This window comes from Centroberyx affinis, unplaced genomic scaffold (assembly GCF_046629955.1).
Source record: "Centroberyx affinis isolate AG114_WGS23_722 - 3 ecotype Tasmania unplaced genomic scaffold, CSIRO-AGI_Caff_v1 ptg000655l_1, whole genome shotgun sequence".
Taxonomy (NCBI): domain Eukaryota; kingdom Metazoa; phylum Chordata; class Actinopteri; order Beryciformes; family Berycidae; genus Centroberyx; species Centroberyx affinis.
The window spans coordinates 263,701-277,196 of NW_027279281.1; the positions used below are offsets into that span (position 1 = coordinate 263,701).

At 40.1% G+C, this 13,496-nt stretch overlaps 1 protein-coding gene and 1 long non-coding RNA gene across 4 annotated transcripts; one reads left to right on the forward strand and one right to left on the reverse strand.

Annotated features, from left to right (window-relative positions):
- Window positions 1-582: 582 nt before the first annotated feature.
- LOC139643805 (programmed cell death 1 ligand 1-like) lies at window positions 583-9,680 on the forward strand. Of its 3 annotated transcripts, none has more exons than XM_071519076.1 (5): window positions 583-695; window positions 5,437-5,489; window positions 6,319-6,678; window positions 7,753-7,890; window positions 7,970-9,680. In XM_071519076.1, the coding sequence occupies exons 2-5, from the start codon at window positions 5,444-5,446 to the stop codon at window positions 7,999-8,001; spliced, it is 576 nt and encodes a 191-aa protein (XP_071375177.1). In that variant the 5' UTR covers window positions 583-695; window positions 5,437-5,443; the 3' UTR covers window positions 8,002-9,680. The 3 variants fall into 3 exon arrangements, with proteins under 3 accessions (XP_071375177.1, XP_071375175.1, XP_071375176.1); XM_071519074.1 differs by having other exon boundaries at window positions 7,758-7,890; XM_071519075.1 differs by lacking the exon at window positions 583-695 and having other exon boundaries at window positions 5,178-5,489; window positions 7,758-7,890.
- A 2,767-nt stretch (window positions 9,681-12,447) lies between these two features.
- On the reverse strand, window positions 12,448-13,143 carry LOC139643801 (uncharacterized). The gene is made up of 3 exons (XR_011695105.1): window positions 12,933-13,143; window positions 12,657-12,839; window positions 12,448-12,534 (listed from the first exon to the last, which is right to left on the reverse strand). It is a non-coding gene; the product is annotated as an uncharacterized lncRNA (long non-coding RNA).
- Between the last annotated feature and the right edge of the window lie 353 nt (window positions 13,144-13,496).

Here is a 13,496-nt window from a genome sequence, read left to right on the forward strand (position 1 = left end):
GTCCAGTGTTGATCCTCAGCTATCAGGAGACAGACAGTCTGTTCAACAAAGAGTCTCTACAGACTGAGACTCTAAACCTGATCTGTTTCTGGTCCTGATCCGGGAGAACAGGCAGCTGAGTTTGATGTAATACAACCACTCAGAATACCAAAGAAATCCCAGAATTAATGAGATTCATAGTTTCTGCAAATAAATGCATCATAAAATAGGAAGAAGAAGATAATCTGTCCGATTGAAATCATAATTATGTCACATAGTTTAGCTAATGTTATCTAAAAACGCCTCATGTTTGGTTCCATTTTTGACAGTCACAGCTGTCTTGCACACAATGGTTAAATAAAAAACAGTCGTGCTTTTTTCATAAACAAAATCGCATTATAAAGGCAGCAGAAGCCACTTTAACCGACTTTCAGACTCTGGCAGCCTCCAGTTTGTGTCTGCATGTAACTGCATGTCTGTTAGTAGGGAAATCAGGGGGAGTAACGCTATTGCTCCTATAACTGAAAACAGGAAATGGGCTGAATGAAACCCTGGTAAGCAGGGGTTTTTTTTAGTATAAAGGTTGCTTTGCCCACAGCTGCAGATCTGTATCTCTGCTCCTTTCTCCACCGGCTGCCTGTATGGACTGTAGGAGAAATTCTGTTTTTTCTGGATGTATTGGATCTATTGGAAATACAAACATTATTCACCTAAAGGTAATCTTTCTTGATCCATTCCTTGGCCATCTCATTCATGTAGGTTAAAACTTTATATGGACTTTTGCCTTCTGGTAGATAAACAGACTTGTTCCTCCTTATTAGTTTGGATTGTGTGAAAATGCAGTAAGTTTGATTTATTTATTCATTCAAGGATGATTACTTCTGTTTAGTAAATGTATGGTTTGTTTCTTTGTATATAATGGCCATTTATTCCTGATAATTGTTATTGTTTAATTAGAATGTTTGATCATGACTCAGGTTGGCAGGGCTGTATATATGGATCCTGCTGAATTAATGATCCAATGTAAAAAGGAATATTTAATGTTGATGTTGAAATTCCTTGAAATTGTGAACAGCCTATTGTTTTATTACCAGCCAACCAATCCAAGCTAATGCAAGCCATGCCCCACCCCCCACCTCCACCCCCGCCCCCACCTCCCGCACTACCACAACAGGACATTTTTGCAACAAGTACAGGCTCGTAGTAAACGCAGAGGCAGTCACACAATATCACCTGAATCTAAACTCAGGATTTACAGCTCAGAATTTACAGTCAAAGCCAACAGCATGTTATGTTTAAGTCACTTCTAACAACTGAATGCCTCTCATTGCGTGTATAATATTGCTATGCCTATTATCTTTTTTTGTTATTGCACTTATGGGAGAGAAAACAATTTCAAAGGAATAACAAGTTGCAAACACATATTATTCTAGGCCTAAAAAACATATTTTACAGTGCAAAATGCCTCTGATTGCCTGCAATGTCCCAAAATCTGTATGGCCACCAGTGGTAGAAGAAGTATTCAGATCTTTGACTTAAGTAAAAGTAGCAATACCACAGTGTAAAAATACTTTGTTACAAGTACAAGTCCTGCATTATACAACAGGTAGTTCCGACCAAGCAATCTGATTGGTCAACTAGACATTTAGAACGCATGACAGCACACCTGGCTCATCACTAAAAATATTACTCCGCCATATATTATTATACAATATATTTAAATATAACTCTGTTCAGCCTTGATGTTACTAGACGCTCTGCATCCTCCATCAGCTGTGCCGATGAGTCGGTGACACGGCGCTACTAGCTTAAAAATACATGTGAAGTTCGCGGACATAGTAGCTAAATCTGTCCATGGAAAAATCATTTTTTCAGCAGATATCTTAGTAGATAGGTAACTGTTGTATAATCGCAATATTACACTCGAGGGTGTGCTTTACCGTCATTATTGGCACTTCAGTGATACTTAAAGCACACCCTCTCGTGTAATATTGCTTAATTCAAAACCTTATACTTAAGTCAAAGTACAAAAGTATTAGCATCATAATATACTTAAAGTAGCAAAAGTAAAAGTAGTCATTATGGCAAGGCAAGGCAAGGCAAGTTTATTTATATAGCACATTTCAGCAACAAGGCAATTCAAAGTGCTTTACATAAAACATTAAAAGCATCGAGACAAAATGAAAACGATAAAATTCAAATAAAAGACCAAGAAAAATAAAGTTCATTAAAGAGCTAAGAGAATAAAAAACCCCAAAAATAGGCTAAAATAGAATAGGACAGGAGTAAAATACAAGAATAAAGGTTACAGTGCAGTGTGAGAGTTGAATAGTTATTTGATGTCATAAAAGGCAGCGGCAAACAGAAAGTCTTCAGCCTTGATTTAAAAGAACTGAGAGTTGCAGCAGACCTGCAGTTTTCTGGGAGTTTGTTCCAGATATGTGGAGCATAAAAACTGAACGCTGCTTCTCCATGTTTAGTTTTGACTCTGGGGACAGAAAGCAGACCTGTCCCAGACGACCTGAGAGGTCTGGATGGTTCATAACATAGCAGAAGATCAGAAATGTATTTTGGCCCTAAACCATTCAGTGCTTTATAAACCAACAGTAGTATTTTGAAATCAATTCTTTGACAGACAGGAAGCCAGTGTAAAGACCTCAGAACTGGAGTGATGTGATCCACTTTCTTCGTCTTAGTGAGGATTCGAGCAGCAGCGTTCTGAATCAGCTGCAGCTGTCTGATCGATTTTTTAGGGAGACCTGTAAAGACTCCGTTACAGTAGTCCAGTCTACTGAAGATAAATGCATGGACAAGTTTTTCCAAATCCTGCTGAGACATAAGTCCTTTAATCCTTGATATATTCTTAAGGTGATAGTAGGCTGACTTAGTAATTGTCTTAATGTGGCTGTTGAAATTCAAGTCTGAGTCCATGACTACTCCAAGATTTCTGGCTTGGTTTGTGGTTTTTAACATTACCGATTGAAGCTGTGCACTGACTTTTAATCATTTTTCCTTGGCTCCAAAAACAATTACTTCAGTTTTATCTTTGTTTAATTGAAGAAAATTCTAACACATCCAGTCATTGATTTGTTCAATGCACTTACTCAGCGTTTGTATGGGATTATAGTCCCCTGGTGATATGGTTATGTAAATTTGTGTGTCGTCTGCATAATTATGGTAACATATTTTGTTGTTTTCCATAATCTGAGCCAGTGGAAGCATGTAGATGTTGAATAGAAGAGGCCCCAGAATGGAGCCTTGGGGAACTCCGCATGTCATTTTTGTCCGCTCAGATGTGTAATTACTTATAGACACAAAGTAGTCCCTATCCTTTAAATAGGATTCAAACCAATTTAGCACTGTGCCGGAAAGTCCCACCCAGTTTTCCAGTCGGTCCAGTAATATGTTGTGGTCGACCGTGTCGAATGCAGCACTGAGATCCAGTAATACTAAGACTGAAATTCTGCCACTGTCTGTGTTTAAGTGGATGTCATTGAAGACCTTAACAAGGGCAGTCTCAGTGCTGTGGTGTGGTCGAAATCCTGACTGGAAGACATCAAAACAGTTGTTTAGTGCCAAGAAGTTGTTCAGCTGTTGAAAAACGGCTTTTTCAATGATTTTACTTAAAAACGGGAGGTTTGATATGGGCCTATAATTGTTCATTAGTGACGTGTCCAGGTTGTTCTTTTTTAAGAGTGGCTTGATGACTGCAGTTTTCAGGGCCTGTGGAAAGACACCTGAGAGAAGAGACACGAATGGCCCATTTCAGAATCATATATATCATGTTATTGGACTATAATTATTGATGCATTAATGTGTTCATCACTTTAATGTTGCAGCCGGTAAAGTGGAGCTAATTTTAATTACTTTATATACTGCTGGGTAGCTTAACCTATAAAAATATATCATAATTTATTAGTTGATTTATAATTTGTATTAATAATCTAAATCTGCAAAGTAACTAGTAACTAAAGCTGTCAAATAAATGTAGTGGAGTAAAAAGTTAAATATTTCCCACTGAAATGTAGTGGAGTAGAAATATAAAGTAGTTTGAAATGGAAATACTCAAGTAAAGTACAAGTACCTCTAAATTGTACTTAAGTACAGTACTTGAGTAAATATACTTAGTTACATTCCACCTCTGATGGCCACACAGTAGCTGCATGGTATATTATGAGTCAGTGGGCCCTACTGACAGATCAGGAGTGGAAAACAACATTTTGGGGTCTCTGTAAACCATGACTTTACATTACGAGGCCTTTGGACAATAATGCAGAGCTTTACTGCTAAAGCGCTATAGATAAACTGAGGGGAACACTCACTGTGACAGAGCCATGTTGACACCTTCAAAACTAATGTTCAGGTTATTATAGAGGGAAGTTTGGGGCTTTGGTGTTGATATAAATGACTAAGCCCTTTGACTGCAGTGCAGTAAATGTAAAGTTAGTAACATCATCATCATGTATCAGGCTCTGGCTTAGGGGCCCCCTGAGCTCTTGGGCCCCTGGGCCTGTGCCCGGTCGGCCCGTTCAGTAATCTATCCATGCATCATGGAGCATCACAGAGGAATTATTGCTGTGCCAATTTTAACTCTAATTTCAATAAATATTCATCCTATTTTGATGTTGAGCTGTAGCATTCAGCAACCCATTTTGAATGTCGCTCCTGTCCTGAATAAACAAATAAATAAATAAATAAATAAATCATGCTCTCCGCCTAATATTTTGGGGGGAAGGTTCTGTGAAGAAAGTGGAGGCATTCTGTCTGTTATTTCTGTTTCACATTTGTTCATGTAATTAAACTCCCCTTAATCTTGACTCCTTAATTTAATGAAAAATTCTGGGAGACAGGAACTTTTCCATTAATTTCCTCTTAATAACCCTGTAAACCTGCATGAAAGACATAAAAAATCCCTTAATTTAGTGTCTCTGTGAATCAATCCATGAATAAATCCCTTATAAACCCATGATACTAACCTTACTTTTTTAAAGCTATGTTATTTTTAATGGATAATTAATGTTTATGTAATGAGAAATTAAGGACATTTCAGGGATAAATTAAGGGGTTTGTTTTGTACCCTGCATAAAATTCCTGCATGATTTAAATAAATTCCAGCAGGAATCCTTCAAGGAGAACCAGGAAAATGATCACGAAAATTGGTGTATTAGCATTATCATTATTGATATTTTTATAATGTATATTTGGTGTCAAATGAAACATGTTTGGTAAGTATCAGTGTAATAATCAGGATAAAGTACAGGGAGCCGGTAATTCTTCCACTCTCAGCTCCAGCAGGTGAATCAGACCCAGACTTCATATCTCACATGGCTCAGTGTCTGCTGTCGGTCCACAGGACGGCTGGAGGTGTGAAGGGATCTGAGAGGCTCTACTGCCTGAGATGACTTAGGTTTCATCACATGTTCATGACTCCTCCCCCTCTGTCCTCTGCTCTCACAGGGAGAAGATGATCTGGATCCTGCTGCTGCTCTTCCTCACATCCTGTGTCTGCGGTCAGCTTCCACCTTCAATTCATTATCCAGAAATATAAACATATTTTCAGCCTCATATTTTCAGGGGGGGGGGGGGGGGGTCTCAACTCATCCACCACCGATGTGTAGCACCCACCTGGGTGATGCACGGCAGCCAGTTTGCGCCAGAACGCTCACCACACATCAGCTATCTCAGTTATCTCAGTGGAGAGTAGAGGACTGAAAGAGCCAATTAGGTAACGAGGGATGATTAGGTGGCCATGATGGAAGGAAGGCCTGTTTGGGAATTGTGCCAGGGCACCGGGGTTACACCCCTACTCTTGCGATGAGTGCCGATGGGATCTTTATCGATCCACAGAGTCAGGACCTCGGTTTAACGTCTCATCCGAAGGACGGTGCTCACTCACAGGACAGAGTCCCTGTCTCTGCCCTGGGGCATTGGGGATATTATTCATGAGACCAGAGGGAAGAGCACCTCCTACTGGTCCTCCAACACCACTTCCAGCACCAGGTGGTCTCCCATCCAAGGACTAACCACAGCCAAACCTGCTTAGCTTCCCAGGCAAGCTAGCGATGTGATGCAGGAGCTATGGTGCTGGCTAGACTAACAGATTTTCTCACTTCATTGTCCTTTTAATTACTGTCAATATTCTGATGTTTCCTCCAGAGTTTTCTTCTTGTCAGGTGAAAAGCCTCTGAAACAGCATTTAGACCATCATGGACACTAAAACTCTCCAACAAAACCTATATAGACAGAGTGTTTCCTTAATCAGGTTAATATCAGAGTATTGGTGAGCATGTAAACACTCTCAGTCTCTCTGTTCCTCACTTTCCTCTCTCTCTCCCACAGGAACATTCATTGTGAATGTGAAGCAGATCTCCTATCAGGCAGAGGAGAACGGGAACGTGACGATGGAATGGATCTTCCCACCCAAACCTGACATGTCTCTCTCATCACTTTACATCCATTGTGCACTGGTGTCTCCAACTGAAGAAAATACTTTATATTATTTACATAACGGTGTTGAAGACCCGGAATCTCAACATGAGCAGTTTGCAGGACGAGTGCGATGTGATGAACACAGACTCAGAGAAGGACACATCCCACTTCATCTGTCCAGACTCAGGACTAACGACTCAGGAACGTACCTGTGTGAAGTGTCCACTGGTTATGGAGGGAACTTCAGTGACTGTTCGCTCACCGTCACTGGTAAGTTGACTCAGTAGAACTTTCCTCACTAGATTCATTTAAGCAACATCTTTAGTTAAAGGGAAAACTACTGCAGGATAGGACTGTTGCCATGGTTACCACTGTAGTACTATTGCAGGATGGGGTTACCAGTAGGGCTGGTAACCTACCGATATACATTTTATTTGTGAATGAAAAGTAGCTCCTAACTGATGAAAGATGAAAAGATGAAAGATGAGCACGCTCAGTTTCACCTGAGTTTGGTTTGTTTAGATGGGAAGTCCCGCCTTACACAGCAAAAAAAAAAAAAAATAAAGCCCAGGTTGAAAATAAATATGTCCAAAGCACAACTGTCCGACAATAGCTGGTGTCCAGAATACCTGAATTGACCCACCTGTTTTTTATCAGTAAAGGACACTTTGAACTTCTATGATTAAAATTCTGACATTCATCTCAGAACTCAAACTTCCTCATTCGGTTCACACAGCTTCATCCAAGTTGTCTGTCTCACTTTTGTCATTTGGGATAAATCCCAAATATTCCCAAACGCAGACAGACATATTTTCCTTTTTTACAGGTTGATCTCATTCACTGGACATTTTCTTTGGTGCTACTTGGCCTTTCACTGATCAGCGGCTGCTGCTGCGCTACACTTGACTGACCTCTGTCCTCTAGTGTGGCGAGCCGTGCACTGCATTATATCAGCTCAACACAGCAGCTTTAATTTGCCAGTTTCATAATAAAATTGACATACTAGCCGAAATATCAAGATATACCTTATTACCGAAATATCACCCAAGCCTGACTTCAAGAGTCACTGCAGAAATCCCACCTCTCCATTGATCCAAGAGGACAATAGAGACAAAACAACGGTAATGTAGGTGCTTCATTGGCTGAAGTTGAAGGGTTCTTTTCAACTTGGGGTGCTCAGTGAGCTCTTTCAAGAAAGGCGCCAAAAGTAGAAAACTGCAAGACTCCAAGCAACACAAAAACAGCGCACAAAAAGCTTCACTCACATTGAAAACCAGAAAAGGCTGTCCTCTGCTGCTAAAATATATCCTGTGTGATCAGGATACTGACTTGTGTTTTATTCAGAGCAGGAGGATCCAGAGCAGAGAGAACTTGGATGGTTTGGTCTCATCGGAGTTGTGGCAGCAGCTCTAGCAGTTCTAGTAGCTGTATTTGTAGCTGTGGCATTCACTCATCAACACTGTTGCCCAAGCAAACAACAAGGTATTTGCTTTTCCTGGTTTTAAACATTTTATGAATAGATTTCGTGTGTGTGTGTGATCCTCACTTGTTCTTGTCTCAGGTACAGGTCAAGGGCAAGAGGAAAAACGTTGACATTTGGCTCCTGACAGACCAGACAAAGAACAAAGAGCTCGTCTCGTCAGCCCAAGCTGCTGCATGTGCGAAGGGACATTGCAGAAATGATCCAGTATAATGTTACACTGCTTGTGATTGGTGGAGAGTGAGAGAGGAGAAGCTTCCTAGTACACAAAGCTTCCTAGTACTAAGAGTTGGTCCTAGCAGTGAAAATCTAAGAATTTCCCCTTAAATGTAAGATTAAATCCTAGTAAAGATAAAAGCTATTTAAGAAGCATCTTAGCCCTTAAGAAAGCTCCTAAGTCAGTGCACTGACAATGACATGTTCTGTGTCTAATGCAGAGCTGAACAATTAATCGAAAAGAAATCAAAATCACAATATAAACTATTACAATTTCCAAATCGCTGAGGCTGTAGTTAATAATAGCACTGCTTTGTTAAATGGGAGCACATCTGTAACGAGATCAACCACAAACATCATCCTGCACAAACTAGTCTGTAGAGTTTAACTGAGTCACGTCATTCAGCGATTGGAGAACATTTCTCCTTTGTGTCTTTCAGCCATTTTCTCTCCTCTGCTTAAGAAACTCCTCAGCCTCCTAAAGTCCTCCTCTCTCTACTCTGAACAGTTTTTCACCTTAGGAGCTCTCTTAAGGGCTGAGATGCTTCTTGAATAGCTTTTATCTCTACTTGGATTTAATCTTACTTTTAAGGGGAAATTCTTAGAAAACATAGTTTCAAAAATTTGTACTTAAAATTTCCCCTCTAGGACTCTTAGTACTAGGAAGCTTTGTGAATACAGTGATGTACTTGCCTTTCTTATTTTAGCACTTTGTTGTATTTTGCTATCATTGGTTTTTGGTTTGTGATACTGGACAAAATCTTAGCCAGAGGCTTTCCCTATACGCTGAGTATTCAGCTGTGTAGTGCGCCAACAGTGTTGAGGTTTCATCTTACATGTTACTGTAATGTCGTATTTATGTTCCATTATGTTACCTTAAGCTGTTTTGTTCAGTGTGCTGTTATTCATTTCTCCCTCAGTGTGTCATGTCTTTACAATACTGTTTGAAATTACTGAAATATTATTATTTTAAATATTACTGCAAATACTGAAACTCTTTTAACACCATTTGTATACTTGGAGCCTTTATGACAGTGTGGGGGGTACGGGGGTCCCAAACAAAGTTCTGCCTCGGCCCCCTGTAGTGTAGAGCCGGCCCTGCCTGCAGATCCTTCATCTAAAGCCTTAAGCACTGAGCTGATATATCTGTCTGTCAGTCAGTGTGTCATCCTGTGTTCATGTACAATGTGGCATCATGCTAACATGTTACCTATGTAATATGTTCTGTGCAGTATGTAGATATGAGCAGGGAGCCACCTGGTCAACATGCTAACTGAACAGTTGAGATGTGTTGACTTGCACTGAGTCAGTCTGTGGATAAGGAACTGTGTGCCAATCAAGCACGCATGTCATCTTTACTGACATGCTTTTAATATTGTTTTTGATTTCCCACTTTTAATCTTGTGGGGGTTTTTTTCATTTGTTGTTTAATCACTTTTGAACTCATGCAAATATTGCACTTCCTTATTATGCACTTTTCCATTTTGTAAACTTTTTAAATGTGTGCTATTATATATTTTTTTTTTATCATATTTCATTTTATATGCTTTTAGTAAAATAAATTACTTCAATTTTATATGCTGTGAATGTCATTCCACCATTCTGACCAAATGACTGTTTTTCTAAAAGTAAAGCTCATTCCAGGTTTCTAATGAAGCTTTAACTCTTCTCCAGACCGCGGCTCACACAGTCGTTCTGTTTCTGAGGAGAAATTCTCTGGTTCTGAAATACTGAATGATGAATTTCAGGTAACGTTTCTTCAAAATGGATTTATAGTGTAAGGAGTGACGTCATTTACCTCCCTCCTCACCCTGTGACAGGTTCAAATCCTCATGGACCTGTTCATACATCCCTCCATTATAATGAGTAGATTCTTGATTTGATGCATTGTTAGAGTTTAAACTCCCCAACAGTATATGATATGGAGCAGTTAGACCGACAACATTAAAATACTTCTTACAGGTTCATGCTTCAATAATTTAACTCTCTGAAAGAATGAGGACTTTTACTTTTCATATTTCAGTTCATTTTACTGCTAATACTTCTATACTTTTACTGATGTAAACATTTGAACACAGAACTTTTACTTTTAATGAGTTTTACTTTAATGTACTTTTCCAGTATGGTGTTGCTGGTTTTACTTAAGTAAAGGATTTGAGTACTTTTTCAAGAGCAGACAAGAGCAGCACGAGCACGGGCCGTGTGCCTGTGTGCCACGCAGTGCTGTCCCCCGAACAACACTGTTCCCATGTAATAAAACTTTTCTCCACTAGATGGCGGATCGACTCCACAGTTGAATCTGTGCCTTTCCTCCTGAAGCAAACTGCTCAGTTCTCAGTAGTTGGGCAGGGAGACAGCTTGATACTGAAACCAAACTAAGCTGTCTTGCAATGTTTTGGATTACGTGAAGATTCGTATTTTGTCTTGTTCACAGTAATTTCAACAATTGTTTTTACTAAACAAGTTAAATGCTATTTCCTCTGAGTGACATGTTGATATCCACACAGCTTGGTTCTTGTCTTACTTTTGTTCAGTTAGGCTGCAGCCCATCTCCTGTGGTGTGAGGTGAGTTTCTGCAGTCTTTACCGAGAGCAGGACATGAATCACAGCATGTCCATCTCAGTCTCCAGACCTGATCCCTACTATCCCAAACCTTTGGTCTGAGCTGAAGAGGGCGATCCACAAGCTCAGACCCAAGAATATGAAGGATCTTGAAATGTTCTGCATGGAGGAACGGTCCCAGATCGCTCCAGCTGAGTTCTCCAAGCCTGTCAGACTTTACAGGAAGAGGCTCGGCGCTGCTCTCCTCTCCAGGAGAAGCTTCGCCTAATTTTAATCGTAAGGGTGCCAAATACTTTGAAACCTATATTTTGCCGAAAAATGTTTTACTCAATAAAACTTTTTCTGTTTGTAAAATTATTGTGTCAAAATAAAAGTGTACGGATGCCCCCATATGTTTGAATGTGTTGTTAGGTTTTTTACAGCCATTTTTGCTAATTTTCATGAATAATTCTCAAGTTGACTGTATATTGTAATATTCTGTTTTATATATATTTTTTTGTAGTTTGTTTTTGCATTTTAATCATATATGTACTTGACAATGTATAACTACTGTACTGCTTTGGCAACATTGTATCGTAACAGTCATACCAATAAAGCTTTCGAAGCATTTGGAGAGAGAGAGCGAGTGCAAATACCTCCAGTCTTTCCTATGCTATAGCTACAGACTGAGTACCAAATATATTCATAGTCATAACTGTCAGCGTAGCTAATAATAATAATGATAATAATACCCATAATGATAATAATCATAATAATAATACACTTTATTAAAGCACTTTTCTAAATACAATACATTAAGAAGGAAAGTAAAATAATAAAATATACATTCAAAAAGCAGACATGCCAAATGATAAAACAGAGAAGAGCAATAGAAAGCAGCAATAAAAACATCAAAACATTTCAGAAAAGGCAGTCGTATAAAAGTGCATCTTTAAAAGTGCTTCAACAGAAGACACTGAGGTGTCAGATCTGATTTCTTTCGCAGGTTGATCCACAGTGCAGCTGCTCTGACTGAGGAGTCTCCTTCAGTTTTCAGTTTGGACAGTTTGACTGTCTTGTCTGCTGCTGCTGCTGAGATTTTTGTCTCCTTCTCATGCTGTTAACGTTTTAAATCCTGTTGAAGCTACTGAACTAATGTCAGCAAGACTGGAGTCAGTTCAGCTGCAAAACAACTAGTGTTGGTATCCAGATCCTGTGCAGAGGGGGCGATGACATTGAAAACCACAAATCATGGTTGAGGGGGCGTGGCTTTTAAGTCTCAGTGTCATCTCAGCATGTGCAGCGTGCTGCAGCATCTTGTAAATAGAAACGTAGGAAAAGAATATTAAAATTCCACAATTCCTGTGTAACGGGATGTAAACAGTAACCTGATAACTCTTCTTCTGTTGTTCTACAAACTTTAACGGTAGGTAATGTTTTTACCTTGTGGTATTTAAGTAACGTTAGTGGAATTAGGTCATGTAACAGATAACCGTGTGGCAGTGCTTCAGTGCATCATGTGTGCCTGTAAAGGATCTGGGCTTGTTCATATGGAGATTTTCTCTTCATTCAACTAAATTCCAATATTTTTTTAAACTGATTTGATTGGTGGGGCCCGAGGCAAAGCGCCTGATCTACCTATAGGACGGGTGACAGAGAGAGTTGTGAGACTGATTCAGCCACAGGTTGGGGGCAAGGAATGCTCTGCCGAGAAGCCAAGGGCTTAGGGTTAGTCCCACAGTACATTTTTCAGTGCAGAGTCAAGGGGGGACACCCAGCTTAATTTCCCCAATGTCCATTCACACTTGGAGCAGCTTGGGGTGAAGAGACAGTTTCTTCATTACTTTGCTGGACAGGAAGGAGATCAATGGTGACGTTTTCCTCTTGATCTGCACATGAGACAAAAACAAGTGAGGAACGAGCATGGCACACTGACACACACGCACACAAAATATATTTATAAAATGTTAAAAATGTTAAAAGAAATTAGGAAAAGCAAATATAGGCCTACCTTGTTCTTCTGGGCAATGGGCTCGACAAGCTTTTTGATCTTTTTGAGCTTTTCGAGCTATTAGAGCTGTTAGAGCTGTTAGAGCTACTAAAGCTACTAGAGCTGCTGCTCCAACTCCGATGCGACCAAACCGTCCAGGTTCTCTCTGCTCTGGACCTTCTGGTGTTTTCAGTTGTTTTGCAGCTGCATGGAGAAATCATACCAGAGTGTGTATATAATATATATTCAAAAGTGAATTCTAACAAAATAACAAAGAAGCTAGTAATGTCAGCTTACCAGTAACATTGAGGTCACATGTTTTAAAGTGCTCGTCCCTTCCAACACCTACAACACAGTGATAAGTTCCTGTGTCGTTGAGCCTGAGTTCAGAGAACTGGCATTCAATCCGTCCCTTCCTGGCGAGTTCTGCATCGCACCACACTCGCCCCCTGTACTGCTCGTCTGGAAAGAGTTTTTCCTCCACGCCGTTTTCCACACGGAAAATCTTCCTCCACGGTTCCGGTTTGACGTACAGAAGCTCAATGTACAGTGTGTGAAGAGACATGTCGGCCGTGGCTGGGTAGAGCCATGTCAGAGTGACCTTACACTGCTCCTCTGCCTGGTAGATGCTCTGAGTTACACTGACAGTAAATGGACACTGGGCTGCAGCAGCTGAAGAGCAAGAAAGACAGAGAGAAGGGGAAGAGAGCAGAAGGGAGAAATCAGAAAATCAACAAGTCAAGAGATCTTTTCATCCACCAAAATACTCTGTGAAAAACACTGCAACATTATCTGTCACAGTGATCTGTGACAGCGTCATCAGATGTGCAGCAGCTCCACAGTTCAGCAGTGCTGCAGAGA